The sequence below is a fragment of the Lissotriton helveticus genome, chromosome 10 (assembly GCF_964261635.1).
Source record: "Lissotriton helveticus chromosome 10, aLisHel1.1, whole genome shotgun sequence".
NCBI lineage: Eukaryota > Metazoa > Chordata > Amphibia > Caudata > Salamandridae > Lissotriton > Lissotriton helveticus.
In genome coordinates this window covers 488,554,188-488,579,610 of record NC_136071.1, presented here as the reverse complement: position 1 = coordinate 488,579,610, position 25,423 = coordinate 488,554,188, and the positions used below count along the sequence as shown (strand labels likewise).

The following is a 25,423-nucleotide window of genomic DNA, read 5'->3' as shown; positions in this document are numbered from 1 at the left end:
TCAGTTAAAACCGGTTTCAGATTTGGACAGGAATAAAACATATGAATTAAATCTGCTGGGCCTTGATCACATCTTGGACATCTGTCCGTATCCCTTTTACCCCATTTAAACAGTTTCGCGGGTGTGTAGTATATATTAAAGATCATCTTATAATGTTGAGCTTTTAAATTAGTTGCTCTTAGAATTTTCTTATTCAGCGCCAGTGCATAGTCCACATCTACATTTGGGTCCCCAATTTTACGAGCCCAAGCATTTTCCACATGTACAACATCCTCTTCCATGGCCTGTAATAGAAAACCGTATCCTATTTTGATCTTCCTACCCCCGTTCCTTATATATTGCACAATCGGGCTAACCTCCTGAATAGAGATCCTGGGTCTTATGGATTTCACTGATTGCTCTAGCTGGTTGTACAACATCCAGTGGTTCGCTGAAATACCGTATCTTTGTTGTAAGGTCTCAAATCCCAACATCTCATCCTTATTCATAACATCCCCCAGATACCGAATACCCAGCCTTTTCCAGAGAGCACTATTTCTATTCTGTCCCAGATGTAAGAATGGGGTTGAATCCCACAGGTCTGTAATTCCATTAATCTTGGGGATTTTAAGAAATTTCAACATTAGCTTCCAAACCCCCCATGCACCTAGCATCACCTTACTTTTGCTCCTCTTAAAAAATTGAACACTTACTTCCCGGGTTATAACTCCATTAGCTTTTTCACCTAATACTAATTCATAAATTGTAGGGACCCTAGGGGAATCATCAGGGATGTTGAAGCATAGTAGGTGTTTCATATGTAACAGTAAACATACCCAGTGATATAGCCTTAGATTGGGAGCTGCTAGCCCTCCTCTCTCTATTGGTAGTGACAATTTATCTAATGACCTTCTTACTTTCCCATATTGCCAGAGAAACTGTGAGAAAACTGATTCCATTTTTTTCATCAGGGATTCATCAATTAACAAGGGGATAGCACGAAATAAATACAACAATTTCGGGAACATTTTCATTTTGAGCACATTAACACGGCCAATCAGGGAGAGATGTAAAACGTCGATCCTCCTTAAATCTTTCTCAATCGCCGCTAATACTGGCACATAATTATCCTGAATTATTTTACCCACGTCAGCATTAATTTTGACTCCTAGATAAATTGCATCGTCAACATATCTTTGATCTCTTTTCGGAATATTCTTTGTACAAATTATTATAGTTTTATCAGTATTAAGTTTGTATCCTGAATAAATCCCAAATTGCTGAGCCAGGTTATTTAATTCTTGTATTGCTGTATCCGGCTTATTTGTGACAATTGCCAAATCATCAGCATACGCTAATATCTTAGTAGTATGACCGTGAGATATAATAGGGGAAATTTTCTCTGACGCCACAATTTCCCTAATCAAAGGATCTATATATAAAGCGAATAAAATGGGTGAGCACGGGCAACCCTGACGTGTACCCCTTCTAATCGTTATCTCTTCTGATTGAAGCCCCATAGTGGTAATTCTGGCCACCGGGTTCGTATACATAGCCTTAATACCTTTCCTGCAGTTTTCTCCGAAGCCCCTTTTCTCCAACACCTCCCACATAAAGTTCCAGACAACCCGGTCAAACGCCTTCTCGGCATCCAATAAAATCATAGCCATGTCACCCCCTGCAGCCGTAACAGCGTCAAATAAAGTAATAGCCCTGGCTGTATGTTCGGTGGTACCTCGCCCTGGGACAAACCCATGCTGCCAGGGTGACACAAGTTGACCTATAATCCCTCCTAATCTTTTAGCCCAAACTTTTGAGTATAATTTCGCGTCTGTATTTATTAAAGATATCGGTCTATATGAACCGGGATTATCCTCTGGCTTACCCTTTTTGTGAAATACCACAATATTGGTCTGCTTCCACGTATCAGGGATGACACCTGAGCATATGACTCCGTTAAAAAGATCCTCAAGTATTGGGAGAATTTCTTCACTCAGAGCTCTATAAACCTCGATTGGAATCCCATCTGGGCCTGCTGCTTTACCCAATGCCGATTCACTTAGAGCCTTCATTATCTCCTCACTTGTTATACTCTCTTCCAATCGATCCCTATCTTCCTCCCCCAGCCTAGCTGTTATAGAAAATTGGTCTTGTGTAGACGATACCACCCCCGGCTCCTCATCATACAGTTTTTGATAAAACTCTTGAAACACCTGTACTATAGAATTTGGATCATTATAATCTCTCCCATTAAATTTCATCTTACTAATTTTATTCCTATTCAAATCCTGTCTTATGCGCAATGCTAATACTCTCCCAGCCTGCTCTCCTGTCTCATAGCGCCTAGCTCTTTGAGTCTGGTATTCGCAAATCTCCTTTTGGGTAATTATTTTTAAGAGATCCCCCTTAATCCTGGCCATATTTCTTGTGGTCTCTCTACTGTCTTTACCAGTTATTATTTCATCAATATGGTATCTCTCTATTTCTGCCAAATCTGCTGTGAGTTTATCTGTCTTGATTTTATCCTCTTTCCTAATTCTCGATGAACAGCTGATCGTCTCCCCCCTTAATGCGGCTTTAAACGACTCCCAAACTCCATTTCTGGAGGCACTATATCTATTGCAATTAAAGAATTCCTTAGCCCATCTTTTCATATGTTTTAAGAACCTTTCGTCATTTAACAACTTTCTATCGAAAGTCCATCTGGATATTTTTCTTAGGACACTGGGAACTTTATAAGAGAGTATCAAAGGGTTATGATCAGAAATTATTCTAGGTAATTTCTGAATATTAACCTTACCTATCTCCCCTAGTGTAATAAAAAAATAATCCAACTTGGAATACTTTTGTGCTGGATGAGAGAAGTACGTGTAACCACAATCCCCTGGCATCTTTTCTCCCCATACATCTAACAGGCCATGGGATTGTATCATGGAACTTATCGCTGTGTTAACTTTTCGTTTGCGGCCTGTAAATCTAGCCCCCTTTTGCCAGTCCACCGAGATATTCATGTCCCCACATACTATCATTGGGGCTGTCCAGTTGGCCAATTCCTCTTCTAGTTTGTTGAACATCATAGGATCATCCTCATTTGGACCATATATTACGCATAGTGTAAACCCCAAACTCATTTCTGCCAATACCCATCTCCCCGAGCCATCCGTTTTTATGCGTTTCGCGCCACCCAGGTGATTCTTGGCTAATATAGCCACTCCTCTTATCATTGATGTCTGGGTGGAACACCCAATCAAAGTAAACCCATACAATTCCAAGACCTTCCTTTTATTCCAGGGGATATGGGTTTCCTGAACACATACTATATCAATATTATTCGATCTAACCAGATGGCTCAATCTCTGCCGCTTCTTCCAGTCATTTAACCCCCCTGCATTGATACTACAAATTCTAATGTCTGGCATATTTTGCGAGTTTACCTTTCCCACAATAACTCATATCCAGATACCTGATATCAACCTGAAAACTATTCTTTTCCATCTCATACTTTTTCATTATTTTCGCCCCCCCTTCCCTCCCACCCCCCACCCACTCCTCCCTCTGCACTCTCGCCCTCCCCCTCCTGGGCTCCAACACCCTCACCCCCCCGCTTGTCTAGAGGCGCTCAGACCGCTGGTCTGTGCACGTGATGGATGCAACTTAGTGTGAGGAGAAGTGGCCATGCTTCAACCATTTTCCTTTTATATACATCTCTCACCTTTTTTATTATATTTCTTTTCCCTTACCATTTTTTTCCTTTTTTTGTTTCCCCTTTTTTTTTTTTTTTTTTTTTCTGACCTCCCTCAGTGAAAACACCTCGCCCAAAAAATGTTCCCTCCCCTTAAAGATATTTCAGTAACTCCATTTACACTTTACTGGTACATTTGGTACATTTTGGCACTCCCGATACTCCATCTATGACTGCAAAAACTCTTTGGCTTTAATCTCTGAGGAGAAATAAAATGTTTTTCCACCCTGAATTACTTTCAGCTGGGCGGGGTTGATCAAATATGCCTGCATGCCCTTGTCCTGAAAAGGTTTGATCATTTGCCGCAGCCTCCAACGCCTCTCGACTGTGATATGGCAGAAGTCTGGACGGACAAAAAAGGTATATTCATCTACCGTCTTTTTTTTGTCAGGCCTTGCCCTTTCAGAGATTGCTTGTCTTAAATTGAAATTGCCCAAAAAGATTAATATCGCTCTGGGCTTATCTCCCTCTTTAGCCTTTTTGTAGATTTTGGGTGGAATACGATGCGCTCTCTGAATCTCCCTATCGAAATCCCAGTCTTTCAGCTCTTTGAAGGCGGACACAAAAAGTTTAACGATAAATGCTTTCATGTCTGTCCCCTCGGCCCCCTCCGGAATACCCAGGACACGCAGGTTATTTTGCCTCGATCTGTTCTCTAACGACTCCAATTTCCATTGAATATCAGTAAGATGTTTTGCTTGCGTGTCAACTTTATCAACTGCTGCTGCCGCATCAGCTTCTGTAGATACCACTCTATCTTCCAAGTTGGTCACTCGTTCCCCCAGGTTCACGCAGGCCTTAGTCAGTTTTCTCACCACCCCTTGCATTTTTCTAACGGCAGCCTGCGATTTCCGACTTTCTTGCCGTGTTTCTTCTCTATGAGCCAGTATCTCCTGGTGAATGATCTCCAAGAGTGACATTTGTGCTGAGTCTCCTTCCGGGCTATCTGCTGAGGCATTCAATTGTGATATTTCTTTTTTTTGGTTAGATACTTTGGCTCTCACTACCATTTTAACTGCTGTGTTTGGTGGGCTGGTTTCCTCGGTCTCTAAATCGCTACCAGTCTCTATATCACTGGTTTCTTGCCCCAAACTATCCTCTCCTTCCTCGGACCATTCACCGCCTTCAGATACCGAGAAAAATGCCTCACTCGGTGTCTCTTTTTTACTGCAGCTACTCCCCCCTGTGTCATCTTCCAGGATCTTTTCTAAGCCTTGGTGTGTTAAATTGCTATCCCCCAACCGACCTGCTGCTGGGGTCTCCGATTGTTGTTCTTCACCTTCCACCGTTATTATTGGGTTCAATTGCTCAGCAAGCTCATCCACTATAGTGTCAGGGGATGCCTCATCAATCCCAGCACTAGGGGCAGCCTGTAAATTATCTTCCTTTAAATCTTTTGAATCTTTGGCCTTATTTAGCTTTTGGAAAATATCCGATATTGGGACAGTACCCACATTATCCAGGTTTCCCTTACTGGCGGCCTGCTGTGCTGTTTTTTTAACTTGAGGGGAGCCTTGCTTTTTCCCCTTACCGCCATCGTTGTCCAATGCCTCCGCTAGCACCGCTGCTGCCTTCCTCCTAGCCGCCGCCTTAGTGCTGGCGCTTGACTTGGGAGCCATGATTGCCCTCCGCCTCTCCTCTAGCCCAAATGCCTCCTTACCGGCTGAAGAGTCACCGTTTTCGGCAATCTCTGTCTCCGTCTTAGCCAGCAGAGCTCCGCCGCCCTCCAGAGTGTAGCTTGTCTGTTCCTCCCTGCTACACGGGAGGCTGGAAACCGCCTTTACTTGCTTCTCGGCGTAGAGCTTCCTTCTGCGCTGAATACGCCGTTTCTGAGCCAAGCACCGCGATGCTCCCACGCTGAATACCAACTCCGCAGCCTCCGCTTGTGAACGGATGACAGCTCCGCCTCTGAGCCGCCGTATCAGCTGAGCAATCTCCAGAAGCAGCCGCTTCAGCGGCTGACTACACGTCAGTTTCAGTTTCATCCAGCCGCGTTCGCTTGGATGTGAAATTCTTTTTCGCCCGATCTCCTCCGTCCTAGGTTGTAGGAGACTCGTATTTTACATTACTTCATTTCACCAACTCCAGCTTTGTTGGGGAAATACGGGGTCTTAGTCCTGCATAGCACTCCTCCTCACACGAGCTGCTCTCCGACCGTCTCACACGGTCGCCATCTTGCCTCCCCTATAGTTGTAGTTCGGACTGGACTGTTCCCATGGGGCAACAGGGTCAGAGCTGATTTGCATAAAGCCATTATCTGACCCAGGGTGGTGTGGAGTGCAAAAAAACGATGGATTTGGGCCCAGATCTTTTGACTGGGGGAGTGTGTGACATTGATCCACATTCAGTCCATCACTTGTTGTTTTTTGCAATTGCCGCCCTAAGTGCGCTGGGGATGCCCAGACGTGGGTCCCAGGCACTCCACACCACTTGGAGTCAAGCTAGCCGGGCTGAAGAGAGGTGTTACCTCGAAACCGGTCCGGTCCTCGGATGCTTGATTCCGGTCTGGGAAAGATATGGCTGTTGTAGTTCGGACTGGACTGTTCCCATGGGGCAACAGGGTCAGAGCTGATTTGCATAAAGCCATTATCTGACCCAGGGTGGTGTGGAGTGCAAAAAAACGATGGATTTGGGCCCAGATCTTTTGACTGGGGGAGTGTGTGACATTGATCCACATTCAGTCCATCACTTGTTGTTTTTTGCAATTGCCGCCCTAAGTGCGCTGGGGATGCCCAGACGTGGGTCCCAGGCACTCCACACCACTTGGAGTCAAGCTAGCCGGGCTGAAGAGAGGTGTTACCTCGAAACCGGTCCGGTCCTCGGATGCTTGATTCCGGTCTGGGAAAGATATGGCTGTTGTAGTTCGGACTGGACTGTTCCCATGGGGCAACAGGGTCAGAGCTGATTTGCATAAAGCCATTATCTGACCCAGGGTGGTGTGGAGTGCAAAAAAAACGATGGATTTGGGCCCAGATCTTTTGACTGGCGGAGTGTGTGACATTGATCCACATTCAGTCCATCACTTGTTGTTTTTTGCAATTGCCGCCCTAAGTGCGCTGGGGATGCCCAGACGTGGGTCCCAGGCACTCCACACCACTTGGAGTCAAGCTAGCCGGGCTGAAGAGAGGTGTTACCTCGAAACCGGTCCGGTCCTCGGATGCTTGATTCCGGTCTGGGAAAGATATGGCTGTTGTAGTTCGGACTGGACTGTTCCCATGGGGCAACAGGGTCAGAGCTGATTTGCATAAAGCCATTATCTGACCCAGGGTGGTGTGGAGTGCAAAAAAACGATGGATTTGGGCCCAGATCTTTTGACTGGGGGAGTGTGTGACATTGATCCACATTCAGTCCATCACTTGTTGTTTTTTGCAATTGCCGCCCTAAGTGCGCTGGGGATGCCCAGACGTGGGTCCCAGGCACTCCACACCACTTGGAGTCAAGCTAGCCGGGCTGAAGAGAGGTGTTACCTCGAAACCGGTCCGGTCCTCGGATGCTTGATTCCGGTCTGGGAAAGATATGGCTGTTGTAGTTCGGACTGGACTGTTCCCATGGGGCAACAGGGTCAGAGCTGATTTGCATAAAGCCATTATCTGACCCAGGGTGGTGTGGAGTGCAAAAAAACGATGGATTTGGGCCCAGATCTTTTGACTGGGGGAGTGTGTGACATTGATCCACATTCAGTCCATCACTTGTTGTTTTTTGCAATTGCCGCCCTAAGTGCGCTGGGGATGCCCAGACGTGGGTCCCAGGCACTCCACACCACTTGGAGTCAAGCTAGCCGGGCTGAAGAGAGGTGTTACCTCGAAACCGGTCCGGTCCTCGGATGCTTGATTCCGGTCTGGGAAAGATATGGCTGTTGTAGTTCGGACTGGACTGTTCCCATGGGGCAACAGGGTCAGAGCTGATTTGCATAAAGCCATTATCTGACCCAGGGTGGTGTGGAGTGCAAAAAAACGATGGATTTGGGCCCAGATCTTTTGACTGGGGGAGTGTGTGACATTGATCCACATTCAGTCCATCACTTGTTGTTTTTTGCAATTGCCGCCCTAAGTGCGCTGGGGATGCCCAGACGTGGGTCCCAGGCACTCCACACCACTTGGAGTCAAGCTAGCCGGGCTGAAGAGAGGTGTTACCTCGAAACCGGTCCGGTCCTCGGATGCTTGATTCCGGTCTGGGAAAGATATGGCTGTTGTAGTTCGGACTGGACTGTTCCCATGGGGCAACAGGGTCAGAGCTGATTTGCATAAAGCCATTATCTGACCCAGGGTGGTGTGGAGTGCAAAAAAACGATGGATTTGGGCCCAGATCTTTTGACTGGGGGAGTGTGTGACATTGATCCACATTCAGTCCATCACTTGTTGTTTTTTGCAATTGCCGCCCTAAGTGCGCTGGGGATGCCCAGACGTGGGTCCCAGGCACTCCACCCCACTTGGAGTCAAGCTAGCCGGGCTGAAGAGAGGTGTTACCTCGAAACCGGTCCGGTCCTCGGATGCTTGATTCCGGTCTGGGAAAGATATGGCTGTTGTAGTTCGGACTGGACTGTTCCCATGGGGCAACAGGGTCAGAGCTGATTTGCATAAAGCCATTATCTGACCCAGGGTGGTGTGGAGTGCAAAAAAACGATGGATTTGGGCCCAGATCTTTTGACTGGGGGAGTGTGTGACATTGATCCACATTCAGTCCATCACTTGTTGTTTTTTGCAATTGCCGCCCTAAGTGCGCTGGGGATGCCCAGACGTGGGTCCCAGGCACTCCACACCACTTGGAGTCAAGCTAGCCGGGCTGAAGAGAGGTGTTACCTCGAAACCGGTCCGGTCCTCGGATGCTTGATTCCGGTCTGGGAAAGATATGGCTGTTGTAGTTCGGACTGGACTGTTCCCATGGGGCAACAGGGTCAGAGCTGATTTGCATAAAGCCATTATCTGACCCAGGGTGGTGTGGAGTGCAAAAAAACGATGGATTTGGGCCCAGATCTTTTGACTGGGGGAGTGTGTGACATTGATCCACATTCAGTCCATCACTTGTTGTTTTTTGCAATTGCCGCCCTAAGTGCGCTGGGGATGCCCAGACGTGGGTCCCAGGCACTCCACACCACTTGGAGTCAAGCTAGCCGGGCTGAAGAGAGGTGTTACCTCGAAACCGGTCCGGTCCTCGGATGCTTGATTCCGGTCTGGGAAAGATATGGCTGTTGTAGTTCGGACTGGACTGTTCCCATGGGGCAACAGGGTCAGAGCTGATTTGCATAAAGCCATTATCTGACCCAGGGTGGTGTGGAGTGCAAAAAAACGATGGATTTGGGCCCAGATCTTTTGACTGGGGGAGTGTGTGACATTGATCCACATTCAGTCCATCACTTGTTGTTTTTTGCATTTGGAAGGCACAGTTCGAACGTAAAACAATCGTGAACTTTTAACCTGCACGTGCCGTTAAATGTTCGAGAAAATGTTGCAAAAAAATATCGTTAGGTTTAAAAAAAAAGTATGAACTTTTAACCTCCACGTGTTGTAGAATGTTCTAGAAAGTGTGTTGATAGAATACGTTGCATTTCTGACTTCGATGTGTACTTGAATATTAAAAAAACTGTTTATAGGGAAAAGTAGAAAGACAGTAATAGAGAGAAGTTTTGAAGCTAAAAGAATCAAGGACATATTGTAATTTGTTCTTGATTACCTACTGGGTCGCCAGTAGGTAGTTATCACTGTTACCGGTCTGAAAGTGCAGTGTTGCTCAGAGTGGCATGATGCTGATATGATATGGTGCTACACTCAGGTATGAAATCGCGAGTCTAAACCATGTGGTTATTGCTGTAAATTGATGTGGTCTGGTGTTTGTAGCATATGTGTGCAAGTAGTGTTAGTAGGCATTTATACCATACAGGGAGTGGGAAACGAACTACTGACTGCTACTGTGTGTTGATAGTATACCGGAAGCGGGAAGCGAATTAGTTACGCCTACCGGTGTGAAGAATTGGTAATTAAACCAAGCTGATTGCTATAAAGTGATGGGCTCTGGGCGCTGTAGGATACTAGCCGCTGTAGTCTAAGTGTGTAAGTAGTGTTAGTATGCGTTTATAATATATAGGGAGTGGGAAGCGAACTACTCACCCCTACTGGTGTGAAGACTCGGGGATTAAACCGTGAGCCTAAATTGTGAGCTCATTGCTGTAAAGTGATGTGCTCTGGGCGCTGTAGCATACCTGTGGAAGAAGTGTTAGTTTACGTTTATACAATATAGGGAGTGGGAAGCGAAATACTTACCCCTACCGGTCTCAAGACTCGTGGATGAAACCATGAGCTCATTGCTGTAAAGTCATGTGCTCTGTGTAGTATTCAAATGTAAGTCATAGTAGAATGTTAGTATGTAATTCTACTAGAATCTAAGTATGTAATGTTAGAATGTAGGGCTGTCATGAGGGGAACCTTGCGGTGTTTGTAAGCGGTGCCGGATTAGACGGTTGCTTTGCTGTCTGCTCCTGTTGGTGGTTGTTTCAGGTATCTTGTTTTCTTGTAATAAATCTACTTATTGGATCCACTGCGGTCTGCCTCTTCACTATATAAATTTAGCGAAGAGCGGGAGAAGGCAAAAAGAAGGCACCACTCACCAATATTTCTAAATTGCTTGCGTTGTGCTGAAGACCCTTTTTCTTTGTGTAGCTCTTTCTACCCATGCCAGGGTCGTCGGCTCATTAAACTATGTCATCCGACTTCTGGTAGGATTTATATTTTTATATTTTGAGCTTCCTCTGCTTCTTCACTACATTCTGGTCGCTGTACTACACGTGTGTAAGTAGTGTTAGTATGCGTTTATACTAACAAATGCATCATGGTCCTAGGGAGGGCGACCTCTCAGGCGGAGCTCATACAATGTCCCGGGGGGTGTGCATTCGCGGGACCTTTGTGTTTGCTATTAGATGGTGGTGCATGGTTTCCACCCTGTGATAGCAAATACTTGTTCGACTACTTGAAGCAAGAGGAGGAAATCCTCGTATCGCTGTTATAGAGGGGATGCTGATGGTGAAAAAAGAAGAAACAAAAAAAAAAAAAGGGGTCTTATTTGTTCTTTTAAATTAGGCCAGTGGTGGGTAATGTTCCGTGGCCAATCCAAATATTATATTGCGGGGTCTCTGTAGGACTGGGGATCTTAATGTCACATATAAATTAGGCGCAGCAGGGCACAGAGATGTTTTGCAGCCTAGGGGAGCGCCACCTTCTCGGGTATTGTTTACTAATTGTTCGGGGGGTTCGAGGCCAACTGAAGTCCGGGGATCGCCACACTCCGGGTCTTTATTTAAATATGCCGGGTGGGCCTCGGCAGTCCCTGAAGCCTCTGTGGTCCTAGGCGCAGTGCCTTATTTGTTCTGTAATCACACGTGCAGTACTTATGGTATTATAAAGTGATACACTCATAGAACTCTTGCAGTTGTTCAATTACCCAGGCTTCATTTGTCTAATAGTACGTTAGATTATGTTTGGTAGATGCACTCTAATATTAAATAATTTTGTCCTTAAAATCTCCTACTAACAGATGATTTTCACAATAAATAATAAACAAGTGTTGTCAGAAAAAGAAGAGCTATACACTCATTTATTTGAAAAAAGTAACTTTTATTAAAACACAAATAAATACAAATGTAACTTTAATAGGAGAAACAGTAGAATAAAAAAAACGTGGGTTGGACTCCAGTGGAAGCAGCATAGGAAACCTCCAAGACAAAAATGAAACATAAGTATGTGTGCTATGTGGAAGAGGTAAAGAAAGGTAATCCGAATGAAAGGACCATAATGAGAATGGAAGGGAAGGCGAGTGGGTGGAAGGGAGAAGGGGAGGGAGAGTCAAAAGAAGAGAGGGAGGAGGAGACAGAGCGTCGGCCGATTGCACCCAGCCCTTAGTGTTTACCCTCCTGTCACCCGTTTGTCTAGGACGCTGGGGTCCGCGAGAAAGAGTGTGGTTCAGCAAGTCCTTAAAATTAAATACATGAGGCCAGAGATTATGGGCCATATTATCAAAGAAGGGCGATAACATTATTGTCACCTTATCGTCAGGAAACGGCCGCTAAAGCGGCAATAAGGGGTTGATAATATGCCCTTGTGAATTCCCATAGAAGCCCCGGTTCTGGTGTGAACCTGGGCTTCTATGGGAATTCACAAGGGCATATTATCAACTCCTTATCGCCGCTTTAGCGGCAGCTTCCTGCTGCTAAAGTGGTGATAATGTTATCGCCGTTCTTTGATAATATAGTCCTACATTATTAGCTACGGGGAAATCGCTTGCATGCACCTGTGCACCCAGGGTGCTGCTCCCCAACCCCTTCCCCCACACTGTGCTCAATTGTAGGTCTTGCACACTGAGGGTTCACTGCTCACTTTCCACCACTGGTGTGTCCCACGACGTGTTGGTGCAAGCTCCTAGTCCGGGGTACGTTTGTACGATAGACCACGTCTCCGGTCGGGGAAGGTGTCTTGATACCACGATGGAAGGTGTCAGAATGCCAGGGCATCATTGCGGGGTCAGCTCCCGCTCCGCCCTTCTTGAGGCAATCAATGGCAGAAAAGGGAGAAATAATTTAATGGTGGAAACGTCTGGAGGTAAATGAAGGTTTATTTCAAGCTTGATAGAAAATAGAAGTTGAGTTTATCCTTTGTTTTTGAAGTACGATCTACCAATTGTTAGTGGTAATCGTGGTTCAAAGAGGAGTTGGAGTGCACTAGAATACACAAGGTTAAATAATATTATGTTATACCTACGTTCACATACAAAGGAACAGAGCGCATGCTAGAAGCATAATGTGGGTGTGTAATGCAGTGGCGGGAGCCTGTGTGCATGTACACTTAGTAAGGAGCTCACTACAGTGTCCTAAAAGCCAACACCACGTGTCTGTAGGGCAGCGCTGCCAACTGGCTCAGGCCTACAGTACGGTCCAGCAGGTCCTTTAAAATGAGACCGATGTGACTGAATGAGGTCAGAGATCACATCATTACGCTCGGCAACATCGCTTTTTCGCACATGCGCACTCAGGGTGATGAACCCCACCCCTCCCGCAGTATCGCGCTCAACAGGTGTCTGTAGGGCAGCGCTGCCCGTAGGCTCAAGCCTACCTTATGGTACAGCAGGTCTTTAAAATGAGACAGAGATGTGACTGAATGAGCTCAGAGATCACATCATTACACATGGCAATATCGCTTATTCGCACGGGCACACTCTGGCTGATGCATCCCACCCCTCCGCAGCACCACACTCAAGAGATGTCTGTAGGGCAGCGCTGCCCACTGGCTCAGGCCTACAGTACGGTCCCAGTACAAAAGGGGGTGGTGATGGACGGAGCATCTGAATCAATCAAACACTCACACCCAGTCAAAAGATCTGGGTTTAATCCATCACCGTTCTTTAGCCCACTCTGCCATCCCAGTTCAGACATGCTATATGCAAATAAGTCTGACCCTGTGCTTCATGGGAACAGTCCTGCCCGAACTGCCAAGCCATGTCTTCCCTGGACCGGAAACAAGCTTCCGAGGACCGGTTTCTGGCATTCCAGCCGTCTTCAGCCCGGCTTGCTTGAATCCAGTGGCAAAGTGAGCATGGGACTCACTTCTGAGCATACCCTGCCACACTTATGGCGGCCAAAAGCGGTACAAAAGGGGGTGGTGATGGACGGAGCATCTGAATCAATCAAACACTCACACCCAGTCAAAAGATCTGGGTTTAATCCATCACCGTTCTTTAGCCCACTCTGCCACCCCAGTTCAGACATGGCTATATGCAAATCAGTCTGACCCTGTGCCTCATGGGAACAGTCCAGCCCGAACTGCCAAGCCATGTCTTCCCTGGACCGGAAACAAGCTTCCGAGGACCGGTTTCTGGCATTCCAGCCGTCTTGAGCCCGGCTTGCTTGAATCCAGTGGCAAAGTGAGCAAGGGACTCACGTCTGAGCATACCCTGCCACACTTATGGTGGCCAAAAGCGGTACAAAAGGGGGTGGTGATGGACGGAGCATCTGAATCAATCAAACACTCACACCCAGTCAAAAGATCTGGGTTTAATCCATCACCGTTCTTTAGCCCACTCTGCCACCCCAGTTCAGACATGGCTATATGCAAATCAGTCTGACCCTGTGCCTCATGGGAACAGTCCAGCCCGAACTGCCAAGCCATGTCTTCCCTGGACCGGAAACAAGCTTCCGAAGACCGGTTTCTGGCATTTGCAGCCCGGCTTGCTTGAATCCAGTGGCAAAGTGAGCAAGGGACTCACGTCTGAGCATACCCTGCCACACTTACCGATGAAGTAAAATGTGTAATGTATACAGGGATTGCGTCGCTAATATGGAATACCTAAAAGCCTTTTTTGGGTTTTTTACATTCATTTTTGAAATATTGTTCAGTGTTTTGGGCATAAAGTTAAGGACATGAATATAGAGACTGATAGAAACCCGTTTCAAAGTCTTGTTTTAGTCGTCGGTTTAATAGTCTTTGAGGACTGGCCACATTTACAGCCCTGGCAACTTGCAAGAGGCAGATTTCAATTCCGACATCACTGATTCAGACTTTCATTCTTCAGAGTTCGATATACCATTAAGTTAGAAAAGAGTTCAATCAGATATTTATAGCTCAATTACACTGCAGGAATGCCTTGTTTACAATTAACTTGTTTGGCTAAGAGGCTTACACGCATACTTTCGACCCTTCCCTGCAGCTCAACACACAATCTGCCCCTGCTCCAAAGCCTCTCGTCCCTCCTCCGCTGCTACCCCCTAACGCACACACAGCTCACACCACTTCGCCACACCTCATAGACCCCCTTCCCTGCAGCTCAACACACAATCTGCCCCTGCTCCACAGCCTCTCCTCCCTCCTCCGCTGCTCCCCCCTAATGCACACACAGCTCTCTCCTCTTCCCCACACCTCACCGATCCCCTTACACACAGCTCACACCACTTTACCATACCTCACAGACCCCCTTCCCTGCAGCTCAACACACAATCTGCCCCTGCTCCACATCACTCTGGGACACCACCACGTGTCCCACGTCACTCTGGGACACCACCACATCACTCTGGGACACCACCACATCACTCTGGGACACCACCATATCACTCAGCCCAACCACAGCATCACTCAGCACCACAACAGCATCACTCAGCACCACAACAGCATCACTCAGCAACACAACAGCATCACTCAGCACCACAACAGCACTGTCCTTGCTTGCTACCAACAAGCATTGCCATAGCCAATAGGACTCGCATTAGGAAAGTGTAAGCTATTGGCTTTGTGAATAACAATGCTATTAATTTATATATTTTCAAAGCCAACACATATTAAAAAAAAATGTTATTTACAATACCAATAGCTCACACTTTCCTAATGCGAGACCTATTGCATTGCAAATGCTTGTTTTTTTTAAATGTATTTATTTTTTATCTACAGTGGACACTCATTAGTGCACATGGGTGGACACAGATGTCGGACGTTTTTTTTTTTAATGTATATTTTTATTGATTATAACACAAGAAAGAAAATATACATATCAGGTGTCATTTGGTGAAATACATTCCAGCTGGGGACAGGCAAATAAGTTGAGGAAATACACCACAATCATGGGCATCAAAAAAAAAGATCAATATCAGCTTAAAGCTGAAGCAAAACAATAAGATGCAAAGGACCACAAGTATATCGCAACAGCACCCGCCCACCAGGAATACAGGATATACGAATTGGACATGCGACACCCAGATATGATGGACAAAAGATCAGGAGAGTATGCCACATTTCTTGTGAAGAAAGGAAAAAGGGAATAGAAAGGTCATAGAAAAAAATAAAGGAAAAAAAAAACCACAACCCTACACCCCTGCCGATGGCTACGACCTAACCCCACTAGCAGCGTGCCTTTCGCCCACTAAACTACACCCCAAGGAAGGGAAAAGCTGGAGGAGGAGATATGGTACAAAACGATACGGGCTCCCAGATTCCCATCCCCCCACCAGAAGCAGACATCCCCTACCGCAGCGTTAAGCAAGTTATAGCAGATCAATAAAAATTCAATAGGGGAGCCACAAACAGAGAAAGGACCGTCCCGCCGGGCTTCCGGCACCACAGAGGCAGCCCATCCCGTTTCGAACATAGCAGTTACACAATACCCAGACAATCCGAATCCCACCTGGCCCTCGCTCCCACAGACACAACCCGGCAAAGCCAAAAGAAAACATTGCAAAGTCAGCCCTGGCCCTGACGATCCATTACGCAGACCCCATCAAGTACGACCAGGCTGCTACGATTCTTCATGCGAGCCCTGACCATTCGAACCGCCATCACAACAAGAACATCCAAAGACAGAAACGGCTCAAAGTCGCCACAGAAGGAGTGATACCAGGATAAACGCCGGCAAACTTCAAAAGTCAAACCAGGTCCACTGCCCACCAACGATAAATCAGCAAAGCGTTTTTGAGCATTCTCTGAAAGAGGCGAGGTATGAATCCGATAGTCCGTGGAGAAGACACACTGAAGTACAGAAATAGTCACATCCATCTCGGGCGGTATCGACCGAGGGCAGAACACACAGCCAGTACTTTCGGGCTCGCTCGCCGCCATCTTAGGGTCGCAAGAAATTTCCAAGTCCGACGTCCGCACTGGGTCCTCGGTAGCAATCGGAGCTTGCTCCGCGGGTAAGGCATCTCGGCTCACGACCAACAAAGGGTCGGAGTCCGGTCTCCGGCAGATGTGATCAACCGTTAAGACCATCCTTTGGAAGGTGGCGGTGACTCGTTTGCGGAGCTCCCCAATGGCGGCCATTACATTGCGCAGCGACGGTGTAGTTTCGGCCCGCTCCATCGCCCCTCAGCGAGCGACCGGGCGGGTATCTGAACCCCGGAGGTCGACTTCTCCGGGGCACCAGGCAGAAACAATGTAGATGACAACTGTGGGCGCTACCAAAGCACGATCGCAGTACCGTCGCCGCCAACGAGGAACCAAGCCCATCAACCCCGGGAGCTCAAAGGGGCTTCCGGGCAGCGGATCCCCGGTCAAAGCAGTCGATATGGAAAGCCGCCGTAGTTGCAAGAGAAAGCTGCCACCAGGTCACCATCCAAAACGGAAAAGAAAGATGCCACTTCGGGAGACCGGAACCACCCACGTCCCGCGGCCGATGTTTGTTCAACTCCAACCCGGCCGGGTTATAACTCGAGGCCCCGGCTTCAACTCTGAGTTAGGCCAAGAATGGCGCACGACGTATCTTCGTCATCCGAGCAGCTAGAAATTCCGGGATTGCACCTTTAGAATCAGGCGCACTTCAGCTGCACGGGAGTCCGGTGGGAAATCAGGATGGGAGTCAGGATTCATGAGCCTCCGGCGGAGGTCGGCGGAGCCGGGAGCTTATCCATCTTGGTTGCTAGCGTAGCTCCTCCGATGTCGGACGTTTTTAAATGTTTTGTAATAAAGTTTCACAAAAACCTGGACAATACCAGCATTGGTAAAGCCAAACTGTTGGAAGCCATCACCTTGGCTTTGTCATTGCTGGGTCTTAGTCTTATCGATTGTATCCAAGTCTCTCTATGGGTCCAATTGATATGGTGACATTTAAGCCAATCAAAGAATCACAAATGATCTAAAATCAAAAGGTGATATTTATTTTGGTATTTATAGAGGACATAACGAAAAAAATGTTAAAGTCTGATTCGAAGATTATTTTTTCCCAAGTGTAACATTCGCCCCAAAACATTGGTCCTTAAAAATTCTGCTTCTGTTTTTCTAGAATCAGGAATCATTGAATTTTAGACAGATGAAGGGCACATAAGATTGTAAAAATTTACCCATATGCAGGATTTTCTGAATTCGTAAAAGTAACAGCAGGAGTGAGAAAGTATGCCCTCTGAGGGCCAGACTATAAACATGCAAAAAAAGAAAATGCAAAACCCGCAAGCTCCCATGATTGTAGGTATGCCACAGCATTTTGCTGCTAGTTTCCATCCATAGAAAACAAGTAAAAGATCTCATAATAGGTAAGAGTGAATGCTTTTCTGGATCGGCAAAGGAAAGAGTACACACCATGCATGTTGACATAGTAGGGCCACGTGGGCTTCCTATAGCAGCCCGCACCGTGAGGGAGGTGTCTGGAGCTGTATCGGCTGCCCCTGCTAAGTCCCTCTTGGAGGGGAGCCGGTGGGGGGGGTGCCGTCTGAGAGGACGCCAAAGCAACTTGGGCTCCCTTCCAGAGCAGCCCACACCATGAGGAAGGTGGTTGGAGCAGCGTGGTGCACCGCCTGCGGTGAGAGTCCCTGGCCTGGCCGAGCAAGCTCCCTGGGGATAGGCCAGAGAAAGCGACTCTGCTCCCCCCGCACACCGAACGATGAGACCAGGACCAGCAGACGTCTTCACCACCGGGTCTGGTCAGGCGGACTTTGCTCCAGCTGTGCCGCGTTTGCGCAGGCAGCTGCAAGGCGCTGTGAGAAAGAAGGGAATGGCCCAGCAAGGCCCCGCCCAGAGAGCATACCTTTGGAGGATTGAGTCCCTGCAACCCTTCGCAGCTGGGCTGCACGATTGCGGGCGGCTGCTTTACTATCTGACTTTGGGGCACTTGTGAACTGTGAATTGGGTAGTTGCAAGAACGTTGCGACATGGGACGCAGCCTAAGTGGAGGCACCGCTATTACCGAAATAAACTTGTTGCATTTACCCACTACGCAAGTAACTAGAAAGAGCACATAGTCTCCGAAGGCACATTGGGAATTACCGGTGGGAGCATTGTAAGGGTGCAGGGGAGCCGCACTCTGAAGGTTCACAGGATATCTTGAAGGGCTGTTTAAGGACCATGCAGAAGCTCTTCTCCTTTTGCTGGGGTGGGACTTGGTCCCCCAGCAGGCAGTGCTAGAGGCACGGAGGTGATATCAGTCCTCCCGACGCCTCAAGTCCAGCTCTGCTCTGCAGCGCTGGATACCTTGATGCCCCTCTAGCAGCTCTTTTCCATTGCCTGGGGTGGGACTTGGTCAGGCAGTGATCGCGGCCCGGGAGGTGTCTCCTCAAATCATCATGGTCAGGCGAGTGGGACGGGTAGGAGGTTGGAGACCTAAACTAGGAGAGGGTGACTGCATTATTATCAATTTTGATAAGGCTGACATTGCAGGGAGGTTGTTTCATGGAGGCCCTAACTGGGGCACTGTGGATATTAGAGTCTGCCCCTTGGCTTCTTTTATCCCCCTAAGGATGTAACCCAGGATGGAGATCACAGAGATCTATGTAGACCAGCTTTTCTATGAAGAGGGGGGGTCTGTGAGGAGGGAGAGGGGGTTCTGAAATTAGAACTGAAAGTGGAATAGAAACAACAAATAGATTCACCCCACTAAGTGAGCTGTATAACAATGATTGACTCGTATCACCTCCCTTGTCACTAATACAATCTAAGGCTAATTCAAGAACTAATAGATCTTGCCTCATTAATAAGAAAGCAGTTAGCTCAAATACATTTATAAATGTTCTTAGTTGGAATGTAGCCAGCATAAAAAACAAAAGAGATGGCTCGACGTTCACCTCAGGATTGAATTTGTAACCACTGTTATATCAATATTGATCTATTGTACAGATAGTATTATCCATGAACGCATGCACTGTGCCGCCTACTGCTAAATGTTATTTGTTTGTATTTATCATTTAATGAAAAAAAAATATATTAAAAAAAAGAGATGATGTAAAATGGGTTAGTATGTTAAGGGAGCATGATGTGGTGGGCCTGCAAGAAACTTGGACGACCGATAACACTTTTTGAGTGGATGGTTATTCAAGCTTCTTTGAACCTGCACAACCTTCCTCTGCGGGTAGAGCTAAGGGTGGTTTACTGACTTTAATTTCTTTAAATGAGTCTGGTATATATTGTAAGCTTGACACAGGTTCCCGCAATTGCTTAGCGGTTCAAATGACACCGGCAAATGCACCGATATTACTAATTGTGAATTTCTACAATTCCTTTGACAGAAACTCTTTAAATGATCATTTCTATAGTTTAAAATGTTTTCTAAAGTCATGTAAAGTTAAGCAAAATAGTCCTTATTCAGTGATAATTTTAGGGGATTTTAATATATATTTGTGCCTGAAAGATTGCCATGTTGTTAATTATCTTGGCCCCGAGGTTTGCTAAAATTTGCATTTGAGCATACAAAGCAAGGCGGGTTGCTAGAGGACATTGTGGCTGATCTTGACCTTTTATACCCAAGTGCTAATAATGCCAAGGACTGTATCCCTCTCTTTTAACGGAAGTGGTGTAAACTCCACAATTGATTATATTTTTATTAAGACAAGCTTGTTAACCCCGGTCGCATCGTTCGCAGTTAAATGGCCCCCTTTTAGCGATCATAACACCAGCTAAGGTTGGGTGGGCTGGGATACTGAGGACATCGTACTGCCCGGGGTGGGTGCTACTAGAGATAATGTAAAGTTAAAATATCAAGGTCATAGGCTCAAGTGGTGCAAGCTAGTCCCGGAACAGTTTCTCAATGAGTTATAAGAAATTTCCAGGGATGATATTAGATCTTGCCTAGATAGAGCGAACAAGGATTCTTAATAGTCTATGACCGGATCTGTCAATGGGTGGCTGGCACTCTGACAAAGCCCTCCAGGAAGGACAAGGAGGGGGGCGAGAGGTGGTTTGATCATAATTGCACAGATGCCCTCCAAAAGTTGCTTAATGTATTGAAGCAAGTCCCCAAAGATAAGGCTCAACTAGTCATTCATAGGTAAAAAAATTTAAGCAATTGTTAAAAAGTCATAAAATAGAAATTAAAAACAAAGCTTGGAATGACCTGCAGTCTGTAGATGTTATCAGACATAGTACTAGGTTTTGGGAGATTCTCAACTAGCCATTTGTTAACAGGCGATAGTAACTACCCATTGGATTGCACTATCCCCGAAGTTCAGTGGTTCAGCTATTTTAAACATATATATGTTGACCAGGTCGATGCGGGCACCTCATCCCCCTTGTTTTTGGATGAGGGAAAATATACCTGGGTTTTGAATGAAGTTGAAGTATGTGAGGCTATAATACAAATGCCAAGCAATAAAGCCCCATGCTGATGGTGTCCCGGACGATCTTTCTAAGTTAAATGTGAGGCTATGGTCCAAATTAATGGCACATGTTTTTAATGTGGCCAGTTTACATGGTCTGCCGAGGTCTTGGTCATGATCTATTATTATACCAGTTTTTAAGAAGGGTCAGAGAGAGAATCCACAATATTATAGGCCCATATCGCTGATTGATTCAACAGTAAAAAGTAATGGCGAGAGTGATCCTTAAAAAACATACTTTTAGTCCTGCAATCAACACCTTCTTATATAATTCATCAGGAATTGGGTGTTGGTTTTGTTTCAGATCTGATTGGTATGGCCCCACTTTTGCAGTGGATTACGATTTGGACCAATCCAGATCTGGAGCTGAATCGTAAGATCACTCGGGATTGCTTATCTTTAGATAAAGCAAGTGGCATCCCCCGGCTAGCATAAATTAAGAGCTTGACAGTGAAATTAGGGCGGCCTGCATTATTTGACTACCCCTACAGGCTAGTGAGAGAGGTCCTGTTGTGGGTGACAAAACCATTTTTTATGTATGATGCAAATAGAGAGAGAGAGAGCTCCTCAAACCAACAGTACTAGCACATACTCTATTGAAAACATTAGAACTGTACCTACATAAAATTACAAAGCCCTACCACCGCTTCCTTTTAACAAGATTTGGATTTAACCTTTTGCACTTTGTTTTGGGAGAACCAGAGGGGTTGTGTAAGATGGAAGATTTGGGCCTTTGGTCTTGTGATACTTTCTCCACCAAGAACACTTTGCACTTTATAATGTTTTGCAACAATTATCAAAATTTTCGCATAACGCTTTTTAATACCAATATTGAAAAATAAAGGTTTTATGTAGACTAGGCCTGCATTAATATATTTACAGATGTTAAATAACTCGTAGGTGTGTTTTAATAATGCCAGCTTTTTAGTTGCTGCGGCTAGAGAAAGGAAAAAAAGGTATTTCTGAAGATGTTTTGAGTTAGTTCTTAAACAGTAATGATGGCTAATGATTTTATTTTGAGTTTTTTGGTATATAGGACCACGTTTTAAAAGAAATATGTAGATATACAACCCTCTGTAATGACGGCATGATTTTTATTCTGATGTTTTTCAGGCTTAAGATTATGTGCCAAATGTAATACATGTATGTTTTTAATGGTTCTACGATTTTATGTATTATGGTTTTAAAATTAACCGAATAAAGTGATTTTGACTGACTGACTGAATGCACACCATGGGTCATGGAGGTATAAGGCTTGGGGGAAATGTGTTTCACATGTAAACATAAAAAAGGTGCAAAAACATATTTCTGTCATTTATACTCACAGTGGGTTCCAGAGCTTAGAAAATCCATTTGAGTGGTGTGCGTGGTGGGCAGACGTTTGCATAGAAATCTGTGACTTACATAGATTTCGGTGCATACTCATTTTGGGTATTGTGATGGACAAGAACTATGTAAATCTATACACATCACATATATTACTCTACTGTGAAATCCACCCTAACTTTGAAATTTCACTCAAATCCATTACAGTCTGGTCAAGAGTATTTCCCTGTACAACTGCTTTAAACCAATTTTCTTTCTCAAAAGAGCTTGAGGGAAGTAATAAAGGCAAAATAATCTAATGACATGTAACTTCAGATAGTAAGAAATAAATTCTATGCTTGTTTTTTGCTTGAGTCCTAAATGTTTTATTTATTTGATTGTTTCCTTATTTTTTTTGCAGTTTACCAATCAAAGAATGGCTTTATTATGAATCAAGATCTCTATAGATGCAGAGTCTGTGAAGAGAGTTTCACTTATAAATCACATCTTCTAATCCATCAGAGAGTTCACGCCAGAGAGAGATGTTTTTCTTGCACAGAGTGTGAGAAGAACTTTTCAAGAAAGGATAAACTTCTTTCCCATCAGAAAATACACACCACAGAGGCACCTTTTCCATGCAAAGACTGTGAGAAGAACTTTGCTCAAAAGGATAAACTTGTCATCCATCAGAGAGTCCACACTAAGGAGAGACCCTTTCTGTGCACAGAATGTAAGAAGAATTTTTCTCGAAAGGATAAACTTCTCATTCATCAGAGAATTCACACCAGAGAGAGACCCTATCCCTGCACGGAGTGTGAGAAGGATTTTTCTCGAAAGGATAAACTTGACATCCACATGAGAATTCATACCCAAGAGCGACCCTTTCCCTGCCACGAGTGTGGAAAGACATTTTCCAGAAAAGATAATCTTCGTATCCATCAGAGAATTCATTCTAATGAGAGACTCTTCCCCTGCAAGCAGTGTGAGAAGGCCTTTTCCCGAAAGGATAAACTTCTTATCCACCAGAGAATTCACACCAGAGAAAAGCCCTTTCCATGTGCAGAGTGTGAGAAGAAATTTTCCAGAAAGGATAAACTTCACACTCACCAGAAAATCCACAACAGAGACAAACTATTTCACTGCATAGATGGAGACGGCTTGACTCGGAACGCCTGGGAAGAGACCTGCAGGCTTCTTCTGCCGTCTGTGAGCAGGCCCACTCTTGTCTGAATGCTGCTTAGCAATGGTTTCCACGTCTTCTATAAATTCAGCCGAGAATATTTTGAAAAGGAGGTGCTGAGCACTGAGGTGTTCAGCAGTACTACTACACTTTCCTTTTGAGAAAAAAGGGAATCTGCAAGTTCATGCCAATTGAAAACATGTTCCTGGATTCCAAGAAATTGCAAATTATGTTGCTTCTAATGTTTATGGCCAGAATAATCATTGCTTAATAATTTATTTCCAACAGTGAATTGCTACACCTACTCAAATAAGTGTCAATCAATAGATGCTTCTAATTAATTCATTTCTAAGACTAATGGTATAACTGATTGCATGTCTCAAATATTGCATAGTTTAGTTGTCTCAGGGCTTGAGTGTGAGTTGTGAAGAAATCTATGAGGAGATTCTGAATGGCCAGATTAGAGATAAAGCCCAGAATCTCTGCATGGAATTCTGGCAATTAGGATTCCAACCCCTTGGAAATAGCAGCAGACCGGGATTTAACCAGGTACAATTCCACACAGTATTCTTGATTCCAGGGTATTTAACAGCAAATATTTACCACCGGCTTTGAGCAAGTACTAAATATCTGGAAGGACTCCTGTTTAGGGCAGTGGAGAGAAGGGTTGGATGGAGGAGGGTAGAGAAGAATCTTTCCTGGTAGGGTTAAGTGTTACATGCCAACCCCCATGCCTTTGCTGAGGGTTGGTTTGAGACTGGTGCAGACTGCTCTGTTTCAATGCGATTTTACTAGCCAGTAATCTCTGGTCTGGTGTTCCCACAACCAGGAAATCTGGAAGTGGGAACCCTGCCCGCTTATAACTGTGCTGAGCATAATTCCACACAAGAATTCTGCTCCACACAATTTGTAATCTTGACGTTAGTCTATAGATTCAATTATCGTATTTATCAGTTGGCCTCACATAATTTCTTGCAGGTCATGTTTCTAAATGAATGTGATTTTCAACTGGAGAAGCACTCGCTTTTTTATTTGGTTTGCTTGTCAACACTTCAACCTTTACACAATTTTCAAAAAGCGTGCAGCGGAGGTAGCACGTTTGTCCAGACCGTGCCTCAACTAAACCATCCTATCTTGAGTGTAACACGACACTCAAACTCTCTGCACTGTTGCTAAATGTAGTTCTAAAATTTAGAACATTACCCTTAGTTTCAAACTCACTTTCAAGATAATATTACGCTTTACACAAAGATTTCTGCGCATATTTTATGTTTGTAGTTCACATAATTATCGTTTTTTTTAAAGACATTCTTGTTTGTCATTTTTCAAAACAATACACATATTTGCAAATATTTCAATTTTTATACAACAAAAATTATAAGATCATCCGGAGACGTTTTCTTCATGCCCGATGCATTTCGAGCTACATGAGCTCTTCCTCGGGGGCCTGAAATCTAAGCATGTATGGATAAATTACTTTCTTGAGTACTCAAAATTCATGACATTCAAAAGCTAGCACAATGTGCGCAAATCAGACGAAATCTACCCTTTACCACACCACTGTGTTAAAGTGTAAAGAAATGGGGATAGTTGAAAATACACTTACTGTGTGTCAAAAAGACTGAACTTTTAAACGCGACCTACATGGAAAAAAATCTGCTTTAATCAACGAAACTGCCAATAATCACCTTAAAACCTTGTTAATCAACAAGCTTACAGACCAATCTTACCTCCTAACGTGGTACACTGACTCTTTGTCTTTAAATCTTCCCAATCAATAACTTCAAAATTCAGTCCGCCACCTAGGAAGGCGGTGAAAGACAATGTCAAAACTATAGCTCAGTTTCCTAATATCGAGCTGTACGATATTTTACCGTTTTGAGGTACCAGACCTCTGACATACTCGCTCATCTCTTACCTAAGACGCCTCAAAGAACGCTGTGTACAAAACTTGGTCTTCCTTGTTTACTCGTAACCTCTCACTGAGCCTCCGCTGTACCGATAATCATTTCTACGCGCCAGCGCGTTATGTTAATTATCAAAACTGAAAGCGGACTCGTTTTCAAAAAATGTACGGGTGCCATCTTGGAGTGGTGTCTAATTGGGAATTTAGTAACGAACACACAACGAAAAGGGTGGTAGTGTGACAGATAATGAAAATAAGTGAAAAAATGTGGAT

The 25,423-nt window shown here is 45.1% G+C and overlaps 1 protein-coding gene across 1 annotated transcript in view; it reads left to right on the top strand.

Moving 5' to 3' along the window:
* Nucleotides 1–24,411, top strand: part of LOC144784287 (uncharacterized) — a 54,245-nt gene extending 29,834 nt beyond the window's left edge. The window contains exon 2 of the mRNA XM_078662970.1: nucleotides 22,486–24,411. Coding sequence (XP_078519096.1) covers nucleotides 22,486–23,294 — 809 coding nt within the window. The 3' untranslated portion in view covers nucleotides 23,295–24,411. The remainder of the gene's footprint in view (nucleotides 1–22,485) is intronic.
* The last annotated feature ends 1,012 nt before the right edge of the window (nucleotides 24,412–25,423 follow it).